Source organism: Artemia franciscana, chromosome 1 (assembly GCF_032884065.1).
Source record: "Artemia franciscana chromosome 1, ASM3288406v1, whole genome shotgun sequence".
Classification (NCBI taxonomy): domain Eukaryota; kingdom Metazoa; phylum Arthropoda; class Branchiopoda; order Anostraca; family Artemiidae; genus Artemia; species Artemia franciscana.
Window position 1 is genome coordinate 29,048,420 of NC_088863.1, and position 18,326 is coordinate 29,066,745.

An 18,326-nucleotide genomic window follows, 5' to 3' on the forward strand; every position below is an offset into this window, starting at 1 on the left:
GTTGTCCATTTATGAATTTATAAGAAAAAGATATAAAACAATCTATCATGACGGAAAAAACAGCTTTTTTCCTAAAGATTTTCTCACAGTTCTGCAAGTGGTGCGATGGCATTGAGTTCTATTATTTTCGTTCCACTTGAAGAACTTCCTTGTCAAAGTTTTGTTTCTAGGAAAGTCGTAAGAAATTAAAAAACAAAATGGAAAAATTGAAATAGAAATTGAACTCGAGTGCTGTAAGACACAAATATTTTAATGCAACAATTTGAAAATACTTCTTCTAAAGTGGACATGATAATTCTTTTAAATTACATTTTGACTGATTATTCCCACTATATTTTTAGTGATTGGTTTGAACATCTTCAACCTAAAGCTAAAAATTGATAGGAGCTATAGTCTGTTACTTTCCTTTCATCATGAAAGGGAAGTTACGAGCGTATGAATTCTACAAAACAATGCTGTTCAATTCTTGGGTGGCCTAAGACCCTTGGATTCGGTATGGAACGCTTATGAGCGAGTGAGGATACTGCCAACTTCTGGATCAATAAAGTTATTTACACACTTTTTATTTTGAAGCTACAGCAAGATACAAGTAATTCAAGTTTTTATTATTTATCAAATTTGACATCACTGGTCCACGATTGCGACATTCAATCTTCTACGGAGATTAATAGTCCACTGTTTTTTTTTCGGCTACGTTGACGTTTTCTTCGCTTCATAAGGGGATTAGGAGTTGGAACCGTGTTGACCATAGTAAAAATATTGCCAATGATGTTTCTATGTTTTACAGTATAATTAAAGACATTATTCTGATCAAGTATAAAGTCTTGTGTTTTTTGGAGAGGGGGAAGAGGAGGGAGGTTGTGAATTGGTAAGAAAATGAGTGATTAAATGTCATAATTATGACCTCTCGGGGTATGAATAGAATAGTAAATTTGTTGAAATTGTTTTGCTTTAAGGTTTGTGGTGCTGACAAGGAAATGGGTTGTGAACGGGTTGGTTCATTGTTTTTCTTGTTTTAAAGTATTTTTGCCATCCCCAGACAGGTTTTCACTTCTTTGGGGAGTGGGGTGAGTTAAATTGTAGCTGTTTTTTAAACATTACAATGGAATCATCCCTCTCTCATGTTGGTTATTCAGAAAATCAATACTGCTCCAGCAGCAACTCAAGTATTGGTTTTAGCCATTGAGCCATATTAGGGTTTTCTCTAATAGCAGTACCTACACGATTGGCCAAATGTGACACTTCAGTTGAAGCTTTTGCGAGCTTTTCAATAGTGGCGTCTGATGGCTGGTAAGTGTCTGATCTTATGTCGTCTGACTTGGGAAATTCTCGAGTTACAGTGCCTGAAAAATAAATACATAAACACGAAATTAAATTGCTAATGATCCCATTCAAATACACTTGGTCATGATTTTACCGTTGACAGTATTAAAATTTTCTTTTGAAAATTCAAAAATAATATCGCAGCTTTGAATAATTAAAAGTAAAAAAGAAAATACTTCATTAACCAACCTAGAATAATTCTAAGATGGGAAGTCTTTTTTTATCTATATTTATTTTATTGAAAACTAATGCACTTCGAAATGCAAATGACATGAAATATTATTTTAAACCTTTCCATGGTCTAGTAGGTCATTTGTGTACAAAATTGTCAGTTGAGATGGAATTTCTTAGCTTTAAATTTTTTTAAACCAAATGTTATCTAGGTGGAAATCTTAAAAGTACAAATTTTAGCTGCCATGTCAAAATTTTATTCATCCGTGACTAACTCCTATATAACAAGAACATCAGTAATGTCGAATTGCACAAGACTTACACAAGGGTTTCTTGGCTGTGACATCTTGAAAACTTTTGGCTGTGCAGTAAGCTCAGTGAAAAATGTAAAACTACGACAAACAACGCTAACTGTGGAAAGAAAAATATAAAAAGGACACTTTACATTTTGAGAAGAGGTCACTTGAGACATTCAATTTAGCGTGACATACAAAGGTTTCCCAAGGGTAGCACAGTTAAGAAACGCTGAACAAGAGAGGTAAAATCTAAAGTGGTAACCAATATTCCCCTGGAAATTAAAGACAAAGAACTTGGCTTCAATTTTCTTTCCGTTCTCCTCTCTTGGTCAATATTAAATTTTAACTGGTAGTTTAAAAATATGTTAAGCCTCTCAGCATAAGAAATCAAGGTGATGATTTATGAAGCAATCGGTACGTGGCAGACTTGCTATAAGTGATTCTCGCTATCCCTTGTCTTCTAGCCCCAGATTAATATGAGCTTCGTTTCCAGCTTTTTCAACAGTATTTATTTCCGCTTCATTTATGTTGTTACATATTGCATTAGCAACCTGGCGTATTCCATTGCACATGCCCCCTAAAATATGTAACTTACGCGTAATAACAAAATATCGTATTATTCTTTAGTTTTGAGTTATGAGTGACTAATCTGCAATTTCAATTGAGTTAAGAAATTCTGGCGTGAATTCAATTCCTCCTTCCTGTTTATCCTTAAGATAATAATAAATTTTACCGAATATGTACTCTCCTCGGAGGTGACCAACAGCCTTAGCTTCAGTAGCAGCTGTTCTCCTATAGCAGGAGGCTCATCAAAATTTAGAACTTCCATGTTTGTGTCATCTTGGTAAGCGTCAATGTTGTCCATGCCATATTGTTCTACCCAGACACTAAAATTTTGACCTTTTCATATCATATTTAACTTGGATGAAATAATACGGTAAAAATGTTTGATTGCAGTATCCTCAGATATATTATTTCGTCGTGCTTGCAGAATAAAATCTTCAGCCAACTGATTTTTAGACCTTTCCAAAAGACCTTATGGATCTGCAAGTCATCGTAAACCAAGAATATGAACGATCAGCGTTTGAATTACAGAAGGCATTTCGCACACTGCTTATTCGTCTTGACCGTCTATCCACTGTTGATTTTCGAACGTGAGGCCATGAGCTAGGCCAGCTTGTTTTTATGTCTTATAACGAATGCTATTCAGAATAAGGAGATCTTAAAAGCTTGTTGCATCCTTCCTATGATAGAGAAATACTCACAACATAGAAGTATTCTCGATGAGCTACATAATTTATGCTGAGTTTTTGACCAACAACACGAAATTGACAGTTTCACGGTTCCCATGTACTCATTATCCAATCAGATTCAAAATGTTTGGACATTTGCCAATAACAATAGTAGTTCTGGTTTGTTTGCATTTGCTTCAACGCCAGGTTGTATAAAAACTATACTTCTAACATTGAACCTTGTTGACACATCTTCTTCGGAGTAGTTAATACCATGGATTTGGTATTGACTACAAAAATGAATATTCAAGCGTTGAACAACATGACTCTTTCTTTGGATATGGTTGCCAAATAATCACCGAAAGTTTTATTTGGTTTAATTCAGTGACCTTGAACACAAGTATCTGCTTCATTATAAATCAAACTCCTTTGATTTTTGACAAACTTTTATTGCAGTGCAATCATGTCTTTTGGATACGTATTCTTATAAATGTTTTACTGGACTTGTCCTGCCTACATATTCAACATTGATGTGACATTAGAATTTTTTTAGTAAAAAACCATCATATGTTGTCACGTGAAGGTTATTTCGTTTGACTTGGTGTTTATCTTTGTCTTTTTGATATACTGCAAGGGCATGTGAAAATATTTCTCGATTACTTTGGTCCAACTTGGGGTCATAACGAGGACAATATTTTGGGGTCTCATCATCAGCTTGAGATGTAACTTTTTTAGATTACATTGGAGAACCAAAGCAGCTCTGCAATTTTCCATTTTGATTTATCACACATCTAGCATTTGGATTTAACTCTACTCAGCACGGATTATAGATCATCCACTTAAACACTAATTCTCATTATTCAGGATTGTCGGTATTTGGAATTTCAACTAAAATCAGATCATAAATTTCTGCTGGATTATGTATCCGATCATAAGAATTTGTGATCAGCTGCAAATGTGTATCTAGTATTCCCCATTTTCGAATTTTGAAACTTTAAAAACTTATAGTGAAAACTTAAAAACTTTTTGAAAACCTATAGAGCATCAAATCAACTAAGAAAAAAAAATATATTTTTTTTTAATCAGTTTCGGTAATGATGATACTTAATTCATTTCAATCCCAAGAAAACTTTCAAGGCTCTAGACAAAAGATATCACAATGAATTACAAACGAAAATGACAATAGTACGACAATTTTATAACTCCAAAACCCTGTAAAGAATGAACCACTATTTTTAATGGGAATTTCCCAAGATGTCATGACATTGTGACATCATGTGTATTAGGGACATGTGTACCAGCAGTAGGAACCGAGCATACCTTCATATACATTTCTATCATTTTGTTTCCTTTATAAGAATATAGAAGAATATAATATGCCAGTATCAGGAAAAAATTAATGCTGTGATTCTGTGAAGAATAAACAAGAGAGAGGAACTGAATTCACGACAGAACTTTGTAACTCAATTGAAATTGCTGATTTGAAAATCCATGGCTTAAAGCTAAAGAATAAGACAACAGTTAATACATATTTCATAGATCCTCTGCTAATTGAAATTAGAGACGAAAAACCAGAAAAACTGGAAAAATGAAATTTGACAGTTGGGCAAGGGTGAGTTAATATCACTTATGTCGTTACTGTTTTTTAACGTTCTGACCTAGGTAAATTTTATTGTATTTGATCTCCTACTTGTCTTAAATTCGTCTACAACGATTGCTTAATTAATTAGGCACCTCACAGGTCGATTTATCCTTGCAGATTCACAGAATAATTCAATTGTGATCTCAGCAAGCTATTACGCAAAACAATTTTTTGTGCGAGTCAGGGTATGAGGGGATTATTCTTCTAAGGGGGGAATTTTTTGTGGGATAGAATTCATACTGAGGGAGAATACGCCGGACAGACTTCTTATGCATAAAATTTACTTAACCCAGGATGTTCGGCCCCCTGGTACTAATTGTTACCGATTATATGTTTTTATTTCACTTGAACATAAAGTTCAAAAGACAAGCATACACAAAAAAAACCTTTTTCTTCATCTACAAATAAGTTTTGTTAATCCACCAATATTTCATTCAAATTGACCAACTAATTTGAACATAAGCCTAAAAAATGTAATAAAGGAAGTGGAAGCTTACTGAGTAATGCATCAGAGAGTTGCTTTTGTCTTCTTTGTAGTACAGACAACATCCTAACTTGTCTATTTTTCAAGTTTGTCATTTGTTTTATTGATGATGTCATATCTTCCTTTCTTGAACTATTTAACATCAATTCCTCTCTCTTTGCTTCGGTCACGGTTCTCAGATCAGAGTGCTTGAGTTGAAACGATTCTATCTCCCTGTCCGATTTTCCTATAGAAATGAGCAGCTTTTTCACTTCACACTTTAACAGTTTTGCTTTTGCCTTTAATGAAGGATCAGGCCTACCTTTTCTTAAGTCAGAAGCTTCTACAAGGCATGCTCGTTGATTCACAGCTTTTTCCAGGATTCTACTTAGCTCTTCGATAGCTTTTACTAATTTCGTTTTCTCGAGTTCCAGTCGATGAATGCATTCTTTTAGTATTGCAAGTTCACTGCAGTCTCCTTTTTCAAAAAATACTGTGTGACGTAAGTTGAGTGCTTCTTTAAGTTTCATAGACCATAATTTCCTTAGTCTTTCGGACTCAAAAATTTGAGCTTTATGCTCATTCTTTTCTTCTTCACATTGATGTATTACATCTTGTAGTTTTGTAACAATTCTCTCCAGCGTGTCAAGTTTTTCAAGCAGCTCTTTTTCAAAAGCAACTAAGCTTAGTTCTTTATTTTCATCATCTGAACTAAGTAAATTGTTTATTATCTTCAAATTATCGTGCAATCCTCCAGTATTTCTGTATAATTCCAGACATTCCTTCCTTTTTTCTTCAAGTAATCGGTTTGACAATATTCTCTTCTGATCAAGGGTTCTAATTCTTTCTTCACAATCCAGTCGGTTATTCAAAATATTTTCCTTGTCACTTTCTATTTTGATTATATGATTTTGCAATGAAAGCCATGCTTCTTGTAATTTCTTGCAGTCATTTCCCACGTATTCAAGCTCTTCTTTGAGGACCAAGACTCTTTTCGGTCCATCTCCCTCTTTCTTTTCTTCTATTTTCAACTTTAGCTCCTCATATTTCCTTCGTTTTCTCTCCAGTTCACTTTGTTTTGATTCCAGCATTTTCACATGCATTGAATATATCTTTTTCAAATCTTCGTAATGTTTAGCTATTTCCTCTTCTTCTTTTTTGGCTTCAAGTAAATCCTTATCTAATAATTTCTTTCTTTCACTGTCATTTTCAAACTGAAGCTGCAGGCGAGTATATATATTTTCCAAGCGAGAGCATTCAAGCTCATAGGAAATACCATTTGTTTTTAGCTCCTCTAGATACTTACTCTCATTTCTAATGTTAAGTTGGTCATAATCTATCAACTTGGTATCTAGAATTAATTTTGATTCTAGACCATTTTTAGAGGTTTCTATTTCCAGTAATTTCATGGATTCTTTCTCAGTTATTTTCTTTAGTCCTTTAAGCTCTTGATTTAGCACATCTTTTTTCTCAAGTAAACAGTTTAGGCCTTCAATTTCTCTTTTTAATTCACTTTTCATATCTACTACTTTATCTTGTCCTTTACTATAATTATTTTTAAAGTTCTTACATCGTTTAAGTGATATATTTGTTTCAATAGAAATATTGTTAGACTCTTTTACAACTATTTTTATTTCATCTTCAAGTTTTTCAATTCTTTCGTCTTGATTCATTGAGTCATTCTCTATAGTTCCCAACTGTCTCTGCAGTTCACTAATTTTTTCCTTTTTTAACCTTAAGCTATTTATTTCAGTTTTCCAAGTTATTCTAAGTTGACGATTGTACACGATTGTGCTATCCAATTCCATTTTAAAGGTCTTTAATCGTTTTATTATGTCACTGTACTTCCTTTCAAGATCAAGTGTCCAATTTTCTATATCTTCAATGCGTAAATTTACCCTTGATATATCTTCTTCCATCTTCTTAGTGAGGAGTTTTAATGCTAAGTTTTCTTTTCCAGCTTTGACGTTAATATTAGTCATTACTTGTTTTTTTAGTGCCTGTTTTTGAGATTCATGGTATTCCAAGAGTATCTTAAGTCGAAATAATTCCTCATTAAGCTTTGGAAGAATAGTATCCCAGACTTTTAAATCTTCCCGTCTTTTTTTATTTGCATTTTCCGCAGTGTTAACCACAGACCGAACATGCTTAAGCTTTTTTTGTTGTTCTAACTTTGCTTTTTCTAGGCAATCAATATTTCCCATTACCTTTTTAAGATTGGATTTTTCAATAGAAATCCCATTTTCAACTAATTTTAATTCCTTTTCCAGCACATTCTCATATTGGAGAGACTTCTCATTCCTTAATCTAGTTTCTCTTAATTTATCTTTTAACGTATCTATATCCGCTAAAAATTGAGTCTTTAAGGCTTCTTGGTACCTCTTTAATGCATAATGGTCAGGGTCAACTACACTGAGCATTTCATCATCACTATCTGTAAATGTAGCGCCTTCTATTGTGAGATTAAAACTGTCAACTGTAGATATAAAGCTATCGACACCATCATCGTCCGAGGCGCCACTTTTCGTTGGAGCTTCTTCCGTCATATTTTCGCTTTCCTTGTATTGAAAAGTAATTCCTCTGAATGCAAATTGTCACTGAAATAAAACTACCAATTTGACTAATTTCACCATTTTAAATCATATTGTCAGCTAATAACACTGGCAAATAAAGGTAGGCCGGGGCCCCCAAAATTTTTTGGCGCCCCATTCCTTGTTTTTTCCCGTTTCCCACTCTTTTTTAAAAAGATTATTTTAAAAAGATTTTTTCAAAGAAAAATCGTTGGCGCCCTTGTCAAATTAGTCCCCTCGACATTCTGCTTATTGGCGCGATTTTCAGATTGCCAACCCCCCCCCAAAAAAAAAAATTGCTCTAGATTTGCCCCTGCCTGATATTAAACATGAAAAAAGTAAAAGGTTACCCTCGACGAGAAGGACCGCCATGTGCTCAAATCTGCGCTTCCAGAGGGAACGCTCCAGCGTTGCCTCAGTAAAACTATGTTCCTATCATGCAGTATCTTTTTATTTATTTAATTTATTTTTTTCTTCGGATACTTTGTATGCAAGGGGTCTTTGTGGAAACTTAAAAATGGGCTTATCAAATGGAAATTGAGAGTTTAGGTGCCCTTTCTTACAGTCAAAAGTGATTCAAGTACAACCAGTTCCCTTTCCACACTTTGTTATTTACCTGTCTCCTCCCTCCCCACTCTGTAGCCCCCAAGATAGTATAAAACCACAAGTAAAACTACAGGGATAGTAACTGGGTTTATTAAAACTATGGGGTTATTTACTCCATGACATCGGATCAAAGTTTTGAGATAACTATTTTCTTCTCCATCATCCCCAGAGGGATGCTATAATCCCCGCAGGGACTCCATAATACCCGCAACCTAGTGGACAATGGTTGTGAATGATACAAATTCTCAATTGTTTTTGAGTAGATTTTGTTGTGGAAAAAGAGGGTATATTTGGTCATCGCTGTCTGATTGCCCTGACCCCTTCAGGGGCCGTTTCCAGTTCCAAGAACAAAAAGAAAAAAAAGGGAGCCCCTACTCAACCCCTCTTTTGAAAAGGGGAGGTAGATATGGGCCCTGCGAATAGGTCAAAAATTATTTTCCCTGATCCTTCTGAAACTTAGAGCCATTTGTACTTCGGCAAAGATGAACACAATATACGGACAAACAGACCCCCAAAAAAGGTATAAGAAAACTTTTGCCGATTAGATCGAAACACATATTCTTAATTTCATGAGGTAAGGGGACCTATTCAGGAATGAAGAACATAAAAAAAATCATTTACCGAAAATGAGGACCGACAAGGGGCCAAAAAAAGCAATAGAAAACTGTTTTCATGTGAACGACTGGACACTTGAAACTTTTAGTCCCTGGGGGGAGAGAACCATAATATACAGAAAAATCAGGATTAGAGACACAGGCCCGCACCCATAAAATGCTGCCCTAAGAAGCGACAAAACCTTTTTTACTTGGGAGGAAGGGCTCCTCAAATATAGAGCCCAAAAAGAATTTGAAGAGATTGATTTTCCCAACTGACTTGAAAAATCAAGAATTATTTTCTTGGGCAAGTTGATAAACTACTTCCTTGGGAAGAAGCAGGATATTAGGGAGAGGGGGTGGGGGCAAAAACTTGTTTTCCCTGGCAAGACAAAATAAGATCATACTTATTTTCAAAAGGCTATCACAAGCTCTAATAGAGTTAAATTCGAGTCACATGCCGAGTAAAAGAAAGCAAAACAAGAAACAACAAAGATAGCAAGACAAAACAAAAAAAATTAATCAAGCATGAAAATATTCGATAGAAACTTAAAAAAAAATAATGAAATATAAAATGAAAAAAAATCCATTTCCAAGAAGTAAAATGAACTTCGCACGACTAATGGCAAAGAAATAACAGGGAGGTGGATAAAATAACATTTGATAATACTTTATAACAGACAACAATCACAAGCTGAAAAAAGATAATAGCCGCATTGCAAGTCAAATACTACAAAACTCTAAACAAATGAAATCATAAGTTTAAATCCTTAAAGACACGAGAAGAATCAGATATACTGATAATTAAAGAAAAAATTGTGCAAACGACTAGATAAAAAAAAAGTTGAGCTCAAATAAGCATTACAAATGGGTAAAAACTAAAGTGGCACTAGATTAAAAAAGGGGGGAATAGGTATTGAAACCACGTACCATCAACTGAAAAAAAAGAGACGAAGGAGTTGATTTTGGTTCAGGACACATATCAGGAATTATTAAGGTGCTCCAAAATAAAGGGGATGAAGCTTTTGGAACTCTCTGTAACACCAAGGATCGGAGAGAAAATTGGGACTGATTTGGAGGCTAAGCGTTTGCGCTGGGGTCTACTGGTTCGGGGGAAATGTCCTCAGTACGGGGCTTAAAAATGGCAGATTTAGAAAACGAAAATATATTTTATCCCTCTTGTGTGGCTTAAGGAGGAAGGAGAATGGGATTTTTGTCTCTTTGTAAATGATCTTGAGTGAACGCTTTGGGACCGACTCAATTTTGTTGCCAAGTTTACTTGAAAGTCATGAAAACCACACCGAACGTGAAAATTCCAATAACGGCCTGTCAAAAGATAAATAAAAACGGAATGTCCCACTTAAGACTATTAAAATTGTGACAACCAGGAGTTCAACATGCTTGACTACCATTTTGGATGGGATAGAGTCTAGAAAAACGGGAGTTGACTTCAACAACTTCATTGTCATTATTTATGATTTGGTGGTATTTACTTTCATTTTAGATTATTAGCTTAAGCTGGGTTAGGATTTCGAGAGGGGTTGCTTAGACATACTTCAAGGATCGAAAATTCATCCACCTATTTCCATCTTTTAGGCCAATATCTTTAACCATTGCTAGAAGTAAGAGTGGCCCCAATACAAGTCCGTGAGGAATTCCAGAGTAAATAGGGAGAGGGTCATAGAAAGTATCTTTGTATTTTACAACTTGTGATATATTTGAAAGAAACGATAAAAAAATATTCACGAGGAGAGGGCAGGGCTGTATCCAGGTTTTTCAGGGGAGGGGAAGGGGGTACAGAAGGATTTTTTTCAAGGGTGAGGGATTACAAAAGAAACTCAAAACGAATCAGAAATTTGTTTTTATTTCATTATTGTTACGGTTTTTACGAGTCGGACGAACCTTTCGAAGGGGAAGTTCAAGCCCCCTAACCCCCCTGGATACGGCCTTGGGAGAGGGTCAAGCTCTAAGTTCTCTAGTAATAAGCGAATCAGGATGCTGTGGCCAAACAATTTTTTGGGGGGTCGAGTAAGACGGATTTAGCACAACGTTTGGTCTCTCTAGGTTGCTTTAGATGGATTTTATTAAGCGCATAGCAAGTTATACTTATATTACCAAATTGTCGGACGTCAATGCCTGGAATAAGTTTAATTTCAAGCCAGTCGCACACGAAACCCTATAAAATATTATACCCAACATAAATGCTTCTCTTTCATTAATAAAGGAGTATTACAGATACTGAAAGATATCACTCTGTCGATATATCTATTATTCGAATAGTGTTTCAATACTGTAGAGGCTTCAGGCTCCCATTTTCAAAAGTGTTTTGAAAATGGTTATAGATTTTCAATAAAACATATAAAATCTTTTTTTTTTTTAATAGATTAAACCCTATAAAAAGATTATAGGGCATCTAGCCCTCCCTCCCACGCCTCTGTTTTTTCCAAAGCCGTTTGATCAAAATTTCGAGATAGCCATAATGTTCAGCATAGTTGAAATGTCCAATATCCATGTCTTTGGAGATAAAATACCCCCCCCCCCAAACAGCCTATGGAGGGAGGTATTTAAGTTATGGAATTTGACCATTGACTATGTAGACTATAGCATTTGTTATTGGGAATTATGCATACATTTTTGGTTGGGTGATTTCTTAGACCACACTGTTTTTCCATTTACGAAAAATTAAACAAAGAGAAAATAGGTTTTAATTCCGACAAAGCAGTGAACAAAAAATAAAATGTGAAAGAAAAACTACACTTTAACTAAAAAAATTAAAATATTCCGAATAATTTTTTTGTAGAGGAAAGGAACCCGTGATTTCTTTATAAACACTTGCTTTGGTTTTGTCTTAAATTATTACCCTCAGTGCTGGGAGTTTTGTTTACAATGTCGGTTGTTCTTATTTATTTATTGTTTTTTTTCGTGTGTTTAGTGGTTGTCCTATTTTTTTTAGTTATGTTTTTTTTTTCTTTTTTGTCGTTGTTAATTTTTTTCTGTTGGGAAAGGCTCTCGGACGTGGGCTGAATTATTTGGAATATTTGATTTTTTTTAGTTTGAGTGTAGTTTTGTTTTTATATTCCATTTTTTGTTCACCGCTTTGTCAAACAGTTCGTGGTAACGAACTGTAGTAAGGAGCGACCCTGCTCAATAGTAACCAAAACTCTAAAAAAAATGGAATTTTGATATCAGTAGCTACATCAAAAGAATCGCATTTTAATGCTGATTTCAAATATATAAGTTTCATTAAGTGTAGTCTTACCCATCAGAAGTTACGAGCCTGAGAAAGTTTGCCTTATTTTAGAAAATAGGGGGAAACACCCCCTAAAAGTCATAGAATCTGATTCAGCGTATCAGAGAACCCTATTGTATAACATTTTGATACCATTGGCTACATCAAAAGAATCGCCTTTTAATGCTGATTTTAAATATATAAATTTCATCAAGTTTAGTCTTACACATCAAATGTTACGAGTCTGAGAAAATTTGCGTTATTTTAGACAATAGGGGGAGACACCCTCTAAAAGTCATAGAATCTTAACGAAAATCAAATCATCAGATTCAGCGTATCCTAAAACCCTACTGTAGAAGTTTCAAGCTCCTATCTACAAAAATGTGGAATTTTGTATTTTTTGCCAGAAGGCATATCCCGGATGCGTGTCTATTTGTTTGTTTGTTTTTTTGTTTTTTTGTTTTTTTATTCCCAGGGGTGATCGTATTGACCCAGTCGTTCTAGAATGTTGCGAGAGGGTTCATTCTAACGGAAATGAAAAGTTATAGTGCCCTTTTTAAGTGACCATAAAATTAGAGGGCGACTAGGCCCCCTTCCAAGCTGATTATTTTCCCAAAGTCAACGGATTAAAATGCTGAGATAGCCATTTTATTCAGCGTAGTCGCAAAACCTTATAACTATGTCTTTGGCGACGACTTACTTCCTGACAATCCCCTTGGGAGGGGCTACAAGTTACAAACTTTGACCAGTGCTTACATATACTAATGGTTATTGGGAAGTGTAGAGGCGTTTTCAGGAGGATTTTTTGGTTGGGGGAGGGGTTGAGAAGAGGGGGATATGCTGGGGGAACTTTCCATCGAGGAATTTGTCATTGGGGAAGACAATTTCTATGAAGGGAGCACAGGATTTACTAGCATTATTTAAACAAAAACAATGAAAAAATAAATATGAAAAAGTTTTTTTTCAGCTGGAAGTAAGGAGCAGCATTAAAACTTGAAACGAACAGAAACTATTATCCATATGAGGGGCTCACCTCCTCCTAATACCTCTCTCTTTACACTAAAGTATTTTTAGTAATTTCAACTATTTATTCTACAGCTTTTGTAATTCAGGGGTCATTCTTAATGAATTGGGACAAAATGTAAGCTTTAGTGTAAAGAGCGAGGTACTGACGAGGGGGCGAACCCCCTCATATATGTAATAAAAAAATGAGAATACAAAAGTTCTTTACGTAAGCTAATTTATAAGTTACGTATGTCTTTTACTAATAAAAAGATTCGCAAAAAATTAAAAGTTCTAGTTGCGTTTTTAATTAACCAAAAAATTGGAGGGCAACTAGGCTTACTCCCCCGCTCTTTTTTTCAAATCATTCGATCAAAATTATGAGAAAGCCATTTAGACAAAAAAAAAATTGGAAATTTGGTTTTAATTATTCCTCTGCGGAGAGCCAAAATCAAAACATGCATTGATTCAAAAACGTTCAAAATTAAATAAAAAAAAAGTTTTTTTTAACTGAAAGTAAGGAGCAACATTAAAACTTACAACGAACAGAAATTACTTTCGTATATGAGAGGGGCTGCTTCCTCATCAACACCACGCTCTTTACGCTAAAGTTTTTTACTGTTTTAGAAAGAAGAGTTGAGAGAAAGAGTAAACTTTAGCGTAAAGAGCGGGGCGTTGATGAGGAAGCAGCCCCTTTCATATACGAAGTAATTTCTGTTCGTTTTAAGTTTTAATGCTGCTCCTTACTTTCAGTTAAAAAAAACTTGTTTTTTTTTATTTAATCGAAATTAAAAAAATTTTTGAAATTTTCTTATTTTTGGTTGGGAGGATTTGTGAATTGAGTGCTGGGGAATTTTCAATGTGGAAGATTTTCCATGGGGAGGGGAGTTTTCGATGTTGAAATTTTCAGGGAAAATTTTGTACTGGGGAATTTGCCGGTGTTCAAAACAAATTATTTTATTTGTCTTACCTTCTCTTTGCCGACACAAGATACATTTGGATATGTTACCGGTAATTGTACCGGGTAAATTTTCCCCGGGATTGAACTGTCTAGAGCATCTTTCCGTGGAGGGGGAGCCAGATTTTCTGGCAAGATTTAAAATATAATTGAAAATTAAATAAAAACATGCTTTTCAACTAAAAGTAAGGAGCAATATTAAAACTGAAAACGAACAGAAATTATTGTGTATGTGAGGAGAATTTCCCCCTTCTTAATACCTCGCTCTTTGCGCTAAAAATTGACTTTTTTTTCCAATCCTTCAAGAATAACCCCTGAAACACAAGGGTCGTTTAATTAGAACAATAAGAAGTTTTTTTTTTAAGTACTAAAAACTTTAGCGTGAAGAGCGAGATGTTAATATGGGGACCTCTTAAGTTTTAATATTGCTCCTTACTCTCAGTTGAATAAATTTTTCATTCAATTCAGTTGGATAAAAATAAACTCATATCTAAAATCGCCGATGAAAGGTGTATATACTGCTCTAATTTTTTTTTCGGTTTTATTTGCAAAAGTTGCCCTTTATTTACCGTAAACCCATTGGAACACTATTTGAATTACAAACGTATCGACAGAGTGATATCTTTCAGCATCTGTAATACTCCTGTGCTAATGAAAAAAGGCGTATTTATTTTGATTTTCTATTTTGAAAATCTATCGTAACTCATCCTGCATGTGTTAAAGTGACTAAAATTATGTGCATACAACCATTATGGTTCTTGAAGGGCTATTTAATAAGAATGAACATATATAATCCATTAACTTACGCCTGTAACCTCAAATGTTACTTGTTCAAACTTTGGATTTTTCCTAGACTGAATGATCACTGGTTTGGTAGTTACCATGGCAACTAGGATCCTTTATTTTAGAGGACACTCATGCGAACAGAATCACCAAAGCACCTGCTTTTCATATTCAGCCTTAAGGGAAGTCTGAGAAACACTTCTCATGTTATTCCGTTAACCCCATCTTTGTAAATTATAGAAATATTAATATTCATTCAAATGGTTGGACACTAATAGGTTTTTTATATTTCAGAATCGACAGTAATCAGAGGCAACACTATAGCGGTACCTATAGTAAAGAGCCACAAGACTTCAATGTATTATTATTAATTTTTTTCTCCAAAGGCATTTCATATGGAATAAATGGTCATGTAAGCTTCTGAGGAGGCTTATTTGATTGGAAATTGAAAGTTCTAGAGCCTCTTTAAGAGTCAAAGGTGTCCAGAAGGAAACAAGCCTCCCCCTCCCAAATGGCCATTCCCCCTCCCAAATACATGCGACCGAAATTTTTAGATGCCCTTTTTGTTCAAAATAGTAAAAACGCCAAATAAATATACCTCCGGGGTGAAAATTCCCCACGGCCTCCGGGACAAGGGCTGTAAATTAAGCAAATTGCATATTTTTAACACGTAAGGTTTTTACGGAGCGGGTGGTCTTATTAACTTTGGAAGGGGAGCATTCGTTTTTTAAGAATTGAAACCGATTTGAGGGTAACAAATCCTTCCTCCGCGCGCACCCTTTTCCCCCTAAAGACACACAATCAATATTTTTGGGTAGCCATTTTGTTCAAAACAGTCCAAAGGCCAAATTACTATCCTTCCGGTGTTGATGAAACCCCCCGCAGCCCTCGGAGCAAGGGCTGTAAGAAGTGTAAGTTGCCAATTGTTAACATATAAGGTTTTTATGGAAGGAGTAGTCGTGTAAACTTCGGAGGGGGCTCGTTCGATCGAAGGTTGAAAGTTCTAGTGCATTTTTAAGAGTCGAAAGTGATCAAAAGGCAACAATCCTTCCCCAAATGCTTTCGATAAAAATGAAAAAGTCCAAAAGCCAAATAGCTATACCTCAGGGGTGGACGAAACCCCGAACAGCCCCCAGAGCAAGGGCTGTTTGGCCATTGTTAACAAAAAAGGTATGATTGATCTTATGAACTTTGAAGGGGGATCATTCGATAGGAAATTGGAAGTCGTTGGTCCTATTTAAGAATCAAAATTGATCGGATGGAATCAACCCCACCCCACGCGACCTTTTCCCTTCATGGTGTCCAATCAAAATTTCTAGATAGCCCTTTTGTTAAAGAAGTCTAAAGGCCAAATAGCCATGACTCTAGGGATTGCAAAACCCCTCACAGCTCCGGGACAAGAGACTTCAAATAATGCAAGCTACCCATTGTTAGCATACAAGGTTTTTATGGAAAATGTGGTCGTATAGATTTTGGAGGGGGCTCTTTCGATTGGAGGTACTTCTAGTGCTCTTTTTAAGAGTCAAAAGTGATCGAAGGGCAACTCCCCCATGCCTTTCCTTTCCGACATGCATTCCATCAAAATACTGAGATAACTATTTTGTTCAAAATACCCTAAAGGTCAAATAAATACACCTCTGGGGTTGAAAACTCCTCCTAGCCCCCGGTGCAAGGGCTGTGAGCTATGTAAGCTGCCCATTGTTAACACATGAGGTTTTTGTTAAGAAAGGAAGGCATCTCTGATCAAGGATCACATAAAAAGCTTAGACTATTAAGGTGAAAGCTTAAATAAATGGTGAGAGGGATGTAAATGCTGAGTGTGAACACAATCACTCTCACAATCAAAAACACAATCAAAATACACCTCATGACATGTATTTTAAAAGGAATAGACGTTTCATTACTAAATTACGCAGATGACGTAGTGAAAGTAAGTAGAACACTAGCAGGGATTGAAGAAAACTTTCGTATTTTGTCAGATGAATATAATCGTATTGGTCTCAATTTTAATCATAGTAAGAGTGAAATTCTAGTTTTTAATTGCCGTTGCCAAGATCCCGTTGCTGTTTCTCTTGGTGTGCACGTCATACAAGAACAAGAACGTCTTACGCATCTTGGAATCTCAATTGGAAATAATCTCCGATCGACGAGGATGTTGCTTAAAGATTTCTTTTGCGAATAAAACTAGGAAGGCATATGGCCTCTTGGTAGTGCTGAAGTTCAAGTTTAACCGTCGCATCCTTGCGACTTTATATATTGCTTTTGCAGTTCCCCATTTGCTTGCGCTCGCCCCATTTTGGTCTCTTTTCTCGCAGACAGATGTCAGTGACATAAAGAAGTGTTTTTACAAATATGCAAAATATATGCTTAGATTGCCTCTATGGACCAGTAATACAACCCTGTCAATATGTTACGGAGTAGCTAGTCCAGTGCGTACAGCAGAAAAGCGAAATGAGCGTTATATAACACGCCTGGGAAGTAATAGCACTTTGCTAAGTGTTTTCCGATAGTTTATTCATGTTATAAATACTGAGTTTGATTTCGTTTTTAGAAGTATGTTTTTCTTTTTCTTTTCTTTTCTTTTGTTTTTTCTCGTATTACTCCGTCAGTTTTGTATTTTTTGCAATATGATGGGAAATAAACATATACATACATACATACATACATACATACAATGAGAATACACTTTGTGCTTGCTGGTTGTGAAAAAGGAATATCAGCAATATCTAAGGAACGGCTGAGGGTTTTCAGTTGAAACTTTCGAGGTATGTTGAGGGGATTTTGAAAGATAAATTGGAGGGCAGGCAGCCCCTACCCCGCTCTTCTTGCCAATTTTAGGCACAACCCTGACACAAACTGTGTGGTTGTCAACCCTTACACAGGGTTGTGTGGACAATTTGTCCATACAACCCTGAGACAAAGATTGTAAATTATACAATTTGCCGTTTGTCTATATGCAGGATTTATCAATAGGAAAAGGGAAAATGTTTGATTTTGAGCGTATTCGAAAAGGCTAAGTATATTAAGGTGAAAGTTTGGAGAATTGTGAGGGACATGTTGTACTAAATCAAAAAGCACTATGTTCGTCCAGTTTATCGAAAATGAAGAAATGCAATATTTTAAGAACAGCTGATACCATTAAGTTGAAACTTTCGGGACATGTTGATAGGGATATGGTTGGAGGGCTGCCAGGCCCCTCCCATACTTTTTTAGTAGCACCTTCTCCAAAAACGTTTGATCAAAATTTTGAAATAGCTATGTTTTTCAAAATAGTATAAAGGCCAAATAATTATGATTAGTATGGGGTTAGGCACCGTAGACTTAAAGCCTGAGACTCTAAACATTGCCTATACTCCGGCCGGAACGCCTGAGGCTCTAAAGATTATACCCTAAACTTTATTGCATATACCCTAAACCTCATTAGTATATTACAGACGGAAAATCTAATAATATATTAC

General features: G+C 35.4%; 1 protein-coding gene across 1 annotated transcript; it reads right to left on the reverse strand.

Annotated features, from left to right (window-relative positions):
• Positions 1-547: 547 nt before the first annotated feature.
• On the reverse strand, positions 548-14,941 carry LOC136028163 (coiled-coil domain-containing protein 40-like). Its single transcript, XM_065705849.1, has 3 exons — positions 14,892-14,941; positions 5,162-7,724; positions 548-1,343 (listed from the first exon to the last, which is right to left on the reverse strand). Exons 2-3 carry the CDS (start codon positions 7,671-7,673, stop codon positions 1,141-1,143), a joined length of 2,715 nt encoding a protein of 904 aa, XP_065561921.1. The 5' UTR covers positions 7,674-7,724; positions 14,892-14,941; the 3' UTR covers positions 548-1,140.
• Between the last annotated feature and the right edge of the window lie 3,385 nt (positions 14,942-18,326).

Excerpts from the sequence above, each read along its gene's own strand:
- LOC136028163 (XM_065705849.1), bottom strand. The coding sequence starts at position 7,673 with ATGACGGAAGAAGCTCCAACGAAAAGTGGCGCCTCGGACGATGATGGT. Across the intron at positions 1,344-5,161 it reads ACTCTCTGATGCATTACTCA|GCACTGTAACTCGAGAATTT; the intron begins GTAAGCTTCCAC and ends TTTATTTTTCAG.